This window comes from Malus domestica, chromosome 03, assembly GCF_042453785.1.
Source record: "Malus domestica chromosome 03, GDT2T_hap1".
Classification (NCBI taxonomy): domain Eukaryota; kingdom Viridiplantae; phylum Streptophyta; class Magnoliopsida; order Rosales; family Rosaceae; genus Malus; species Malus domestica.
In genome coordinates this window covers 28,316,997-28,330,504 of record NC_091663.1, presented here as the reverse complement: position 1 = coordinate 28,330,504, position 13,508 = coordinate 28,316,997, and the positions used below count along the sequence as shown (strand labels likewise).

General features: G+C 39.5%; 3 protein-coding genes across 7 annotated transcripts; all 3 read left to right on the top strand.

The window, feature by feature from the left end:
• Positions 1 to 1,377: 1,377 nt before the first annotated feature.
• Positions 1,378 to 4,297, top strand: LOC103429668 (thiamine thiazole synthase, chloroplastic). Its single transcript, XM_008367804.4, has 3 exons — positions 1,378 to 2,086; positions 2,839 to 3,327; positions 3,856 to 4,297. The coding sequence occupies exons 1-3, from the start codon at positions 1,658 to 1,660 to the stop codon at positions 4,015 to 4,017; spliced, it is 1,080 nt and encodes a 359-aa protein (XP_008366026.3). The 5' UTR covers positions 1,378 to 1,657; the 3' UTR covers positions 4,018 to 4,297.
• A 1,451-nt stretch (positions 4,298 to 5,748) lies between these two features.
• Positions 5,749 to 8,841, top strand: LOC103429217 (DDRGK domain-containing protein 1). 5 transcript variants are annotated; one of them, XM_008367383.4, is made up of 8 exons: positions 5,749 to 6,033; positions 6,140 to 6,245; positions 6,796 to 6,899; positions 7,320 to 7,421; positions 7,520 to 7,681; positions 7,955 to 8,011; positions 8,211 to 8,247; positions 8,367 to 8,841. In XM_008367383.4, the coding sequence occupies exons 1-8, from the start codon at positions 5,914 to 5,916 to the stop codon at positions 8,570 to 8,572; spliced, it is 894 nt and encodes a 297-aa protein (XP_008365605.3). In that variant the 5' UTR covers positions 5,749 to 5,913; the 3' UTR covers positions 8,573 to 8,841. The 5 variants fall into 5 exon arrangements, with proteins under 5 accessions (XP_008365605.3, XP_008365586.3, XP_070674533.1 ...); XM_008367364.4 differs by having other exon boundaries at positions 5,767 to 6,033; positions 8,211 to 8,280; XM_070818432.1 differs by having other exon boundaries at positions 5,775 to 6,033; positions 6,140 to 6,236.
• A 941-nt stretch (positions 8,842 to 9,782) lies between these two features.
• On the top strand, positions 9,783 to 13,508 carry LOC103429207 (COBRA-like protein 10). Its single transcript, XM_008367356.4, has 3 exons — positions 9,783 to 10,622; positions 11,270 to 12,721; positions 13,143 to 13,508. Exons 1-2 carry the CDS (start codon positions 10,022 to 10,024, stop codon positions 12,691 to 12,693), a joined length of 2,025 nt encoding a protein of 674 aa, XP_008365578.3. The 5' UTR covers positions 9,783 to 10,021; the 3' UTR covers positions 12,694 to 12,721; positions 13,143 to 13,508.

Below are 13,508 nucleotides of genomic sequence, written 5' to 3'. Positions count from 1 at the left end.
AATCAAATAACATTTCTTTAATTTTATAAGTAAATTATTTTGCATGTATTATTACTGGATAAATTTTATAGTGCCCTTTCAGATTTTCATATGTGTCACATCCCGGCCCGGGTCCACCACATCCCGGGCCCGTTCCACCACCGTAGCACGATATTGTCCGTTTTGGGCTTACCATTCCCTCACGGTTTTGTTTTTGGAAACTCACGAGCAACTTCCCAGTGGGTCACCCATCCTGGGAGTGCTCTGGCCTCCTTCTCGCTTAACTTCGGAGTTCCTACGGAACCAGAAGCCAATGAGCTCCCAAAAGGCCTCGTGCTAGGTAGGGATGAGAATATACATTTAAGGATCACTCTCATGGGCGATGTGGGATGTCACAATCCACCCCCCTTAGGGGCCCGACGTCCTCGTCATCACACTTCCGGCCAGGGATTGGCTCTAATACCATTTGTCACATCCCGGCCCGGATCCACCACATCTCAAGCCCGTTCCACCACCGTAGCATGATATTGTCCGCTTTGGGCTTACCATTCCCTCACGGTTTTGTTTTTGGGAACTCACGAGCAACTTCCTAGTGGGTCACCCATCCTGGGAGTGTTTAACTTCGGAGTTCCTACGAAACCCGAAGCCAATGAGCTCCCAAAAGGTCTCGTGCTAAGTAGGGATGAGAATATACATTTAAGGATTACTCCCCTGGGCGATGTGGGATGTCACAATTTGGGTAAGAAAATGACAAGATCAAATTAAAACTGTCAAATTTTATGCAAATTTGAAAAACAATTACAAAATCTTAAGGAAAGTATAACATTAGTGCTTTTTTTTTTGTTCCAAGAAGCATTAACATACAATTTGTTATGATATATTAATATGCAATGATTTTAAACATTAATGCATTTTTTTTTCATTAATCCCTCCCTTCAAATATGCATAGAATTTAATGTATACATTAAAACTTTAATTAGGGGTGTTTTAGGCATCTAAAAAAATGCAAAATGTGTAAAGGCAAATAGAATTAATGACTTTGCTTATGTGGAGCCTAGTCATTAGGTTTTATTTAGATAAAAAGACTATGTCAGGTTTTATGTAAAGAAACTTGAGTTTCAAGAGCTAAAGTCATATTTTCAGTAGAAATTAAACACATTAATCAACACTTGAGTAATAAAATGATCATCAACAATCTAATCATTTGGTTTACAAATTGAGAAATACTAAGGAGACTGTTTCAAAGTAAGACTTCCTATGAACTCTCTATCACCTCATATTCTTGGCACAAAATTTTATAACATTAACATAAGAATTGTATCAACAACATAAAATGGCAGAAAGTTCGTAGAAAATCACATTCAAGATAATAGCCTTAGCAATTCCCTTATAAACTTTGTCATCTAACATTTCCCTCTCTATTCACTCTCCTCACACTCAAACACACACCGTGGACTGGTTCATGCTTGCCACTTGTACCTCCCAAGAGGTTCTAGACCCTTCATATCCTATCCTCTTCCCACGTGTCCATCTTCAATTTTACATATACGTCACCCTCCTCCTTAAATAACCACTCTCTTCACTTCCATCTTCTGACTTGCAAACGCTAAACCCCCAAATCACCCCATCTTATCATCTTCTCTCTCTCTCCCTCTCTCTCCTTCTCTCGCATCAATCAATGGCAACCATGGCTTCCACCCTCACCTCCTCCTCCCTCACCGCCAAGCTCCAGAAGTCCTCCCTCCTCGACTCCTCCTTCCATGGCGCTCCCATGGTCCGCCTTCAGCTGGCCAAGGCGGCCCCCGCCAACAACGGCGGCCTCTCCGTCTCCATGTCAGCCAACGGCTTGACCCCCTCCTACGACTTGAGCGCTTTCAAGTTCGACCCCATCAAGGAATCCATCGTCTCCCGGGAGATGACAAGGCGCTACATGACTGACATGATCACCTACGCCGACACCGACGTCGTTGTCGTCGGTGCTGGCTCCGCCGGGCTATCCTGCGCCTACGAACTCAGCAAGAACCCCGACGTTCAGGTCGCCATCATCGAGCAGTCCGTCAGCCCCGGTGGAGGTGCATGGCTCGGTGGCCAGCTCTTCTCTGCCATGGTAATTACTGTCATTTATGATTAATTTTAATATTTTTGGAAAGTTATTGAAACTTTTAATTAATGATTTGTTGTAGTTTAATTATCATTTTTGGTCGTTTAAGGTTTCCGGGTGCTTAATTTTTGGCCTTTTTTCTGGGAAATTGTTTGTTAATTTGAAACTCATGTTTGTCGGTAAAATGAATGAAACGTTTGACTGTGACACGTGTCGCGCATGCCCCATCTTGTTTGGATAATTTGACCTGTATCGTTATGCATGTCTGTTTTTATTTGCATAAATATTCGTTAATTTATTTTTTGTAATTTATTTCTTTATTTCCATTTTTGTAATTAATTAAATAGTTTGATATTGTTGTATTTTCATTCGTAAATCAAACAAATTTTGTATATTTTGTAGAAAAGTAATTCCTTATTAATTAATTCCAAATATACAATATATATAGATTTCATCTATGCACTAATGAATCACAATTAGATTGCTTGATTATGGTGAATTTATGGAAGCGAGATAATCCCGCTATTTAGTTAACATTACAACAATTGCAACCAAGTCTTATATTCCGTTAAATGGGTTGGCCTTATATTTGGTTAAATGTTCTAGTGAGAAATGAATGCTATGAAAATTAAAAGTACAATTTTGGAAAGCAATATAAATTTCGAAAATATTTCAATGTTCTAACTTGAAAATTTTGAAAATATTTTGTCTTATATTTTGTAGTACTTAAGATTTAATTTATATGTTGACATATATAGGTTGTGCGCAAACCCGCCCATCTCTTCCTTAACGAGCTCGGCATTGACTACGATGAGCAAGACAACTACGTTGTCATCAAGCACGCCGCCCTATTCACCTCCACCATCATGAGCAAGCTCCTTGCCCGGCCCAACGTGAAGCTCTTCAACGCTGTGGCCGCCGAGGACTTGATCATTAAGGGTGGCAGAGTTGGTGGGGTGGTCACCAACTGGGCCTTGGTCTCAATGAACCACGACACACAGTCGTGCATGGACCCCAACGTCATGGAGGCCAAGGTTGTGGTGAGCTCATGTGGTCACGACGGACCCATGGGAGCCACCGGCGTAAAGAGGCTGAGGAGCGTTGGGATGATTGAGAGCGTGCCCGGGATGAAGGCCTTGGACATGAACGCAGCTGAGGATGCTATCGTGAAGCTCACAAGGGAAATTGTGCCAGGAATGATCGTCACCGGCATGGAAGTTGCCGAGATTGATGGATCCCCAAGAATGGTACATTTCTGACTCATTCCATTTGTTCTTGATTTATTTACTGTTTTACTTTTTGGTATAGCCATTACTGTGCTTGGCTGATTTTATCCAACCGCTTCAAGCCATCGCGATCACATTTAGTCAAAATGGTGATCGGTGGTGGGCTTAGACGATTTAGATAAAACATTAAGGATTAGAATATTTGATTTATCAAGCATAACGTCCTAGTTTTAAGCTTCGAATTTTGACATGTAAATGCACAGCGTAGATAGACAGTGGCCTCTCCCCTCGGCGTTTAATTACGAAACAAAAACACCTTAGGACCGTAGAATTACTTAAGCCTCAATCCATGCATAGTGATTTCGAAAGAACGTGGGTCCAAAAGCTCTTCCATTCTTTTCCTGTTCTTTTATGTTTGGAATAGTACCATTACTAGATCTTTATGTGGTCCTAATAAGATTCCCACTTGATATAAACATTGTGGGTTTGGTATGCGTCGATATCAACGTAGTCCTAATAATATAATTTGTAACATTATTGGGGATGCAGGGACCTACATTCGGAGCCATGATGATCTCAGGGCAAAAGGCAGCTCACTTGGCATTGAAGGCACTGGGACTCCCCAACGCATTGGATGAATCATACGTCGGAGGCATCCAGCCGGAGCTGATCCTAGCTGCTGCAGAATCCGCTGAGATCGCCGAGGCTTAATTGTCACGTTATATGTTAATAAACAAGGGAAAAACCAGTTCCAGACGTTATATGTTAATAAACAAGGGAAAAACCAGTTTCAAGCCGAAAATAATAGCGCGGTTGAGGAGTGAGCGATTTTTTATGGTGGCTAAGTGATGGCTGTTGTAGATATTTGATGTGGTTTGGGACTTATGTGAGTTTTGATAATAATGTGGATGGATGGATTCTCTGTGTGCGTTGGATGTATGGCTCGGACTCGTTGGAAATGAAATGGTAGCATCACATCATTTGATTCTTAGTTATGTATTTGCAAATTTAATTTAAAAATTTAGTCTCTTTAGTATTACCGTTTTAAAAAAATTTATGGGTTTTTTGGGGTATTCGCTGATGAAGTCTTGGGGTAGGGGAGTGAGTCGAGGTTGTGGGTTCGAGGGATGTGGGCAATTTATGGGAATTGGGGGAGAGGGAATTGATGGGTGCTGGTGCGCGGTTGCAGAGAGGCACGTAGTTGCGATCCTAAAGTCATGGTATTTTCATGCATGTAATGTAAGTTATTATGGTCGACTACAACTTCAAGATACAAGTCTCTCAATTCGCACAAGATGTGTTATTTGCTAAGCACGATAATGACAGACAGCGTGCCAAGCAATTATCGAGTTTTCGTGGATGAACGAAGAGTATAAATAGAATATTAGGGGACATAGATGGATGTTTGATATAATGGTTGCAAGCTCGTTAGTTTTGAGATTCGAATTCGCATCGGTAGCTTGGAAGGCAAGGGATTATAGTCGACGTTGATTCATTATTTTTAACGTCTTTAATTCAAAATTGAACGTGAAACTTTGTTTTCATTTAGCTACTTTATGATAGACCATATGCAACAGTCTTAGTTAAAATTTAAAAATTTAACCTAGACAATTTTAAGTCATATGTCGGAAACAAATTTTTTTCCTTCTTATGCCTTGAAATTCAAGTCACATATTATTAAAGGATATTTATATAAAATTAAACTAAAAATCATATTCATTTTTATAAATATTTTGACTTTAAAATATTTAAATTTTGAAAAAGTGATAATTGTGTGAATATTTATGTATAGAGAAAAACGAGAATCTTTCATTGTGCGAGTAACATGAATAATATATTCTATGTCATTATATAAGTGGAGGGATGTTTTATTGTTTTATGGTTTAAGTTGTTAATTTTTAATACAAGAATCTCATTACTTGTATAATGACACGTCTTTGTTCCGAACACAAAAAAATTTCTATAGAAATAAAATGATTTATACAACAGAAGAAATCTAATCTCTAACACCATGTTTGGATGAGAAAAATAAATTTGGGATTTAGGTAAAAGTCAGAATTTATAAATTGACATGCACAAATTCCCTTGTTTGGATTCATAAATAGAAATTTATAATTTCCGAGTGAAAAAAAACTTGGAATTTGGGACCTCTAATTTTCAAATTTAAATTCCATGTAAATTAAATAGGTGTATTTCTAATTTTCAACAATTGAAAGTTTAACAATAACAAATTCTGTATTTAATTTCATTATTTTTTTAGGTTAACCAAATAATAAAATTCACAAATTCTGAAAAATAAAACTCCGTTATTTCAATTTAAATCATTTTAAAATTTATTAATAATCTTAAATTTCTCCATAGTGTAATAATCTTTCAATTTTGTCATCCAAACATAATGTAAGTTTAATGATCCCCAATTCATGCTAATTACATTTAGGTCCTATAATCACTATTCAAATCGTTCCAGGCTCCATTGATTGTACGAAGCTTAACCGCTCTCAAGGTATTCCCCTTACCCTAACTCTTTGTTTGGTTTCCGAGAATTCCTAAGAAAATAGAATTGAGAGAAAGAAAAGGAACATCAACAGGGCCTGAAATTGAGAAAATATGGAGGAAATGTTGGCAATTTTTCTTTCTATGCTTCTTGTTTTGGGATTAATTCCACTATTTCTATGGAAACGCCGTCAAGATTCTCGATCTTCGCATGAACACGAAGAAGAACCTCAGGTTTGATTCTTTGAGCTCTAATTGGGCTGCAGCGTAATTGTTTTTAGTTATATGATTTTCTTTATTTGTTATATAGATTTTTTCTGGATTGTTCATATTGATCTAGGTTGCTCAGAGGGAGGCGGTGGTGCGTGCGCCTGGCGATAGCCGGATGCGTAGGAGGCCGGCTTCTGGAGCAAGCACATCAGCTGCTGCTGCACCAGGTATAGAAGGTTTGTGTTTTACTTTGAAGTGACTAAATTTGATTTTATATTAGTAAGAGACTGGATTAAGTTCATGAGTAATTGTGACTCTCTGCGGTTTTGTGATGTTCGTTTCTCTTTGATTCGAGAAGCGATTGTAATTGATTGAATTGTGATTGAAATAGATATCAATTGGTAAGCAGTGGCGAGATAATCAGGAACGAAAATATAAGCAACCGTATCTGTGAGAGATAAAGGTCTGATCAAATTGGGATTTGGGGGATGATGGTTTACACGGTTTGATCTGTTGGGGTAGACTGCCGATTATTTCCAGAGATGGAGTCATGAGGTTTATGGATTCATGAGGAGGGCACAAAAATTGAGGAAGTAAAGGATGTATTAGGTATTCTGTATGGAAAATGTACCCTGCGTATGAAGTGCAAATTTGGACTTGTATAGCTGCACATTTTGTATGTGAGCTTTTGCACTAGCTAGCTAGTTTAAGTGCTAATGATATTAAATAAGTTTAAAAATGTGTTATTCTGTCAAATGAACTCATAGTATGTATTTTTAAATACAGAATCCGTTGAGGGAAGTGATGAGGAAGATGTTGAGGGCGAGTATGATGCTAAAGCATCCAAGAAGAGGGAAAAGAAGCGCCAAGAGCGGGAAGCACAACGACAAGTATTCTTTCTTTCTTTTACTTCTTGATTTGAACGATTGCACATACTCTCTCTCCCCCTCTCCAGTCCTGATTAAAATTTCTAGTTAATGTGTCCTGTCCTGTCCTGAATACCCAACAGGCCTTAAATTTTAGCGAGTTTCTAATTATCTGACTACGTACATTGAGTAATAAAGACAGAAACCACTTCTATGTAGTCACTGAGGTGTAGGACATGTTAGAAGTTTGATTACTACATCATTCAATCGATTTAAATTACCGAAATGGTGGAAGTAACTGAAACATTCAATTGAGTTTATGCTTATGTTCTCGGAGGATCCTTGATTATGGTTTACTTGACCTGCTTTTATATTATTTTATTCCCTTTTCCCTTCAATCGAAGCACAACTAATTATTTATTTGAGTCCATTCTTTATTTGAAGGCTGAACAAGCTGCACGTGAATCAAGGGTAACAAAACAAGACCGCTATGCTGAAATGCGAAGGAGGAAAGATGAGGAGCGTGAAGCACAGGAGCGTCAGCTGGTGCGTTGACGTCTCTCTTTTGTTTCTGTTTTGGAAAATGAGGAGTGTATTTTTGTGTCATTAAGTTACTGCCTGAAGATTTGGCCACTGTTTTGTAGGAGGAAGAAGCCAAAGCTCAAAAGGCTAGGGAGGAGGAAGCTGCTGCTTTAGAGTTTGAGAAGTGGAAAGGCGAGTTTTCAATAGATGCTGAAGGTACGACCGAGAATGAAGTGCAGGATGGACGTCAGGATTTGCTTTCTGATTTTGTGGAATACATAAAGGTAGAGTTCAGTTAATTCATTCAAAGATATTGTTCTATACTCTAGCTCCCTAATATCTCCATCGCCATCGGGTTGCACAAAAACTAGGGATGAAAAGGAGCTTCTAAGTTTTGGGGGTTTAAGGTTGGGTTGTAGTTTCTAACTTATCCAATCCAGTTTAGAGTTTATTAATCTTTTAACTGTTTGTGTCGTTTTGTTTCTATTCGAGACATGAGGCTTTCAAGTTGAGTTGTGATTTTGTTATTAATACTACTGTTAATTTTGACATTGCAGAAACATAAATGCATTCCTCTGGAAGATCTTGCTGCTGAATCTAAGTTAAGGACTCAGGTAACTTATATTTATCCTGAAGTAACACATAAATCAGCAATTTTCATGTCTTCTTCGTGCCTCAAAGTGCATTAATAGATGAAGTTTTAATTTGAAATTTAGTAAGGCATATGGAAGTATATTTTCTGAAAGTGATTAGTCAACTTAATTTGCCAGATTTGGCTTACTAATTTTTCAATGCAACTGATGGTTCATGCAGGAATGCATCAATCGAATTACCAATCTCGAGAGTATGGGTATGTGCAGAGCTATTTCCTCAGTGACTTGTGGTACCTAATGAATAATTCATTCCTTTGCTTCAGAAGGTAAAATACCTTTTCGTTGAGAATGAAAATGTTGTATTTGTCTGTGTTAGGGCGACTTTCTGGCGTCATGGATGACAGAGGGAAATACATATACATCTCCCAAGAGGAGATGCAAGCTGTAGCAGACTACATTAAGCGTCAGGGAAGGGTAAGCATTTCGCATCTTGCTAGCAAGTCCAACCAGTTCATAGACTTGGAGCCAAAAGCGCAGTTCGTTGAAGAAATCAGCGGCGGGACGGAGATAACTGTCGCTTGATTTGGTTAAAGTAATGAAAATCGTGCACACTGAATTAACAGGATATGTAACTATAAGAGATCGTAGGGGTAGGTTTCTTAATTAGCGTTTTGATATTATCTTCGGTTATAGCTGTGTTGCCTTGTTTATTGTACTAACTGGATCCCTAGTTCCCAAGTATTAACGAGGAGCTAACTTCTTGAACAAATAATGACTGTGCTGCGGATAGGCGTGGAAGAAAGCAATTCAATTAAAATTATATGAAAATATAGGGGTACTCTTTATTGAAAGTGAGCACTTTAAACTACTTGAGCTACAAGTCATTCACGCAATTATATGCATTATAGAATTAATAAAGGGTAATTAAAATACTGAAAAAGTAAGAAAGAAGATAGAACCAACTTTTTAGCAAAAATTGTCTCTGAGATTGGATCTCCTTACTTTGGTCTTTGACAATGATAATTGATAAAAGCAGTATCTGAGTTTGTTCATCGTAAATCAATTTGGTCATTTTGTGAAAAAAGTTGTCAATATCTTTGTTAAATTGTCACGTAAACGATTACGTGTTCACCTTTCCAAAGAGTATTTTTGTCAAACCAACATCTCCACTTAACAAGAATATTGAACGTATTTTTCATTGAATGACGAAAATGATGTAGAGTAGACAAAATTAAGAACCACTTAATCTCAGAAAACATTTTGGCTAAAAATCTAGAACAAAATAAACCTAGCTAGGATCCCCATAGCTACTGATTTTTCATGCCCATCCCTTTTGTGCAGCACATCGCATAGTGATATCCAACACAGATTCGACTCTTTCACATTTTCATGCCAATTTTTATTTATTTTAGTACTTGAACTTTGTGATTACTAAAAATAAAAAAAATGATTGGTTCGAAGTGCCATGTCGGCAATCTGAGGTGAGCAAACTAGTCCAATGCAAGTTATGTGACATGCAGTTTTTGCCAGCTCAAAACAGTTAATTAGAAGGTGATCACAGCAACCGTTTCGGTGGTTTCGGTCCGAAAACAAGAAGAGAAAAGAAAAACTCAGAAACGGCATAGTTTTCGATACCGAAATCTATTTACAGCGTGTGTATCAGATATATTTCCGTACAATGTCTACCAGAAATCAAACAGTATCGGTTGCATGGACAACGTTCCGAACCTGCCGCTAAAACTAGCGGAAGAAAATAGAGCTTGACCCAGTCTTTTAATGTCGCTCCTCTTCTTTTACCTAGCCATCTCTCTCTACCCTGGGGTTTACACAGACCTCCCAGGGCCTCATAGCATCTCTCACTCGCCGCGTCCTCGCGCGGCCGCCTACCGTTCAATAGATCTCTCTCTCTCTCTTTCTCTCTGTCTCTCTCCCAAGCGACACACGAAACAACCCTCAACCTCGAAAAATAGACAAAAACAAAAAGAAAAGACTTGAAACCTCAAAGCTCGCTCCACATTATTGTAAAAAGCAATGATGGAAACAAGTAATATGGGCATGAGAATACCCTGGACGTCCCGCGCGTCCTTTCTTCATGCAATGCTCGTGGTGTTTTTGGTGTTTTCATGTTTTAGGGTTGAGATTTGTTACGGACAAGACGAAGATGCTGTTGTGGCAGCTCCTCCTCCCGAGCAAGAAGACTGTGATGGCATTTTCTTGTCGTACACGTTTACCTCCAGGGAGAAGGAGTTGCCGCACACGAAAAATATGTCGGCACAGGCTTGGGCGTTCAAGTCGGAGGCGACGATCTTGAACGCCGGGTCGACCGAGCTCAAGGCGTGGAAGATGTACATAGGGTTTCAGCATCGGGAGATCTTGGTGGCCGCGGAAGGAGCTCAGATGGTTGACGGTGGTGATTTGCCCGTCGATGTTGGAACCAAAGGGGCATACTTTGCCGGGTATCCAATGACAGATTTGAAAACTATGATTGATACCGCCGGAGATTATACCCAGATTCAGGCTAAGATTGCGTTCAAAGGGACGCAGTTTGGGATGGGAGAGAAGTCTACTCCGATGCCCAAGACCATCTCCATTGTCAATGATGGCTTCAAGTGCCCTGCTGCTAAATTTAAAGGTAATTAGTTAATTAATTATAAGGTTGTTTGTGTTATTAATGATAATGTTTAACATGCATTACATTACATGTGAGGTTTTGAGAAATATGTTTGCAGAACATAAGATTTTATGAGATTCAGATTGAATATTTTGATTTCGATCAAATTGGTGTTCTTATTTCTGGGCTTTACATCTTTTAGGACGATCGATTAGATTGAACATCAAGAAATGTATATGGTTTTTAGTCCAAGATATAATAATGCTATTAAGTAGACATATAAAACTTGAAAAGAGTATCAATTCAGTTCCTAATTCTTCCAATGACTCTGTTGTCAAACCGTGATCTCAATTCCATAAATCTCTTCATACTTGTATTATGTAAATATGTGTTAGTTACTATTTTCCTTGTCATATTGTATACGGTCAACTTTCTAACTATATATATAAAACTGACATCAACACGCTCTTTAATACATGTGAGCTTTACCTGTGTATATCGTGTGAATAATAATGTCAATATCATATGTCGAATTAACACTATTCCAATTCACTATCTGACAAGATAACAAATCAAATATTTTGGCAAAAAGAACATACTAATATATGAACCTTGAAAGGGTTCAAATGCATGCATTGACGCATATCCTTTTTGTTTTCCTCATGCAGGGAAGACTGCAATGTCTGTGTGCTGTAAAAAGGACCCAAAATTCAAGGCGAAGAAAGTCGAGAAAACCAAATTCATGCCACGTCAGAACGGGGATCTCTCAATCACATACGATGTAATGCAAACCTACACAATGAACTACCTGGCTCAGGTCACCATCGACAACGTCCACCCGCTCGGCCGCCTCGACCACTGGAACTTAACCTGGGAATGGATGAGGGGAGAGTTCATCAACACCATGAGAGGAGCCTACACTCACAAGAAGGACACAAGTGCATGCCTCTACGGCCAAGCCGGAAAATTCTACAAGGACTTGGACTTCTCTCAGGTCATGAACTGTGAAAAGAAGCCCGTCATCACCGACCTCCCAGCCGAGCGAAAGGATGATCCCAAGGTCGGCAAACTGCCCAGCTGCTGCCGCAACGGGACCATCTTGCCGAGCCTCATGGACAAGGCACAGTCCCAGTCCATTTTCCAGCTGCAAGTGTTTAAGATCCCACCCGACGACAACAGAACTGCCATAACTCCACCTCAGCAGTGGAAAATCAGTGGCGTTCTGAACCCTACTTACAGATGCGGGCCCCCTATTAGGGTTGACCCTACTCAGTTCCCCGACCCAAGTGGGCTCCAGGCCACGTCAGACGCCATTGCCAGCTGGCAAGTGGTGTGCAACATCACCAAAACCCCGGTCCCCAGATGCTGCGTCTCGTTTTCGGCTTATTACAGCACCTCTGTGATTCCATGCAGCACGTGCGCGTGCGGGTGCAAAACATCTGAGACGAACAAATGTAACCCTAAGGCTTCCGCCATGCTTTTGCCTGCCGAAGCTCTCCTCGTGCCATTCGCAAACAGAACCGAGAAGGCAAAAGCATGGGCCAAAATCAAGCACTACGACGTGCCTAAAAAGCTTCCGTGCCCTGACAACTGCGGTGTCAGCTTGAACTGGCACATCGACTCTGATTACAGCAACGGGTGGACCGCCAGGCTCACTCTCTTCAACTGGGGAACCGACCAGTTTCAAGATTGGTACACCGCGGTGAAGATGAACAAGGCCTACCAGGACTACGAAAACGTCTACTCCTTCAACGGTACGAGGATGGAAAAGGAAGTCAACAACACAATCTTGTTCACAGGGCTCAAGGGTTTGAACTACTTGGTGGCGATAAAAAACGGGACGGATCCGAAAAAGAATCCGATGATCCCCGGGAAGCAGCAATCGGTGATTTCGTTCAAGAAGAAGCACTATCATAATATCGATATCAAAGCGGGTCAAGGGTTCCCAACGAGAGTGTTGTTCAATGGAGAAGAGTGTGCTCTTCCTAAAGTGTTCCCCAAGAACAATGCAGGACATCTCAAGTCTAATGCTCTTTTGGTCCTATGTATAGCCATCATGTCTTTCCTTTTCATGACAAATCGCTTCCACTAACCATCAGCAAGGCTAGTTCTATCTGCAGGTAATTAGTAGTTAATTGTATATAAATATCTAATTAATTATGTTCATCAATCGCAATTGTCATTGGATTATATGAATAAATGAGGTTCAAAGTGGAAATATAAACAAAATGAAATGTTAATTATAACGTCAATTAGGGCTAGCTTTTGTTTTTCTATTTAGGCCCTACGTAGATTTGAACCCTATGTCGCTTTTCAAATAAAGTAGAGACTGAGTGACGCTACACCAAACAGTGATGACCACCAGTTACAAAAGATAGTCTTTTTGAGTTAGTTTCAGTAGCTAGTTAAAGATTATTGATATATCTAGCTTTCACTAGCTAGAAAATTAATTAATTAGTTTTAATATTTCTGAGAATTCATGATTAATGACGGATTTATTTGTTTTGTCATCCTCATATGATGGGTGTTGTCTGACGTCAGCTGCAAGAAGACCGGTGTTTATGCACTCAAGGCTGATAAAGAACTATGTATGAGTGACGATGCTACCATGATTCCGAGGCCCGTCCATGCATACTCGAACTCGAGACACATAAAGCAGATGATGAAGAGATTGTAACGAGTCACAAAACAAACGTTATGATAATTTGAATAAGATTTATGTGCGTAGCTATTATATACAAATCATGAGGATGGATTCGCGTGGTCTTTTTGTTTTCCTAGCATTTTTTTGTGTGTATCTAGGATCGATGCAGTCTCTAATGTTTGTAGCAGTTCCAAATGTTGGAACAGGGTAACTAGAAAATTCAAGATAACATATTACAATACAAACATCGATTTTTAAGACAA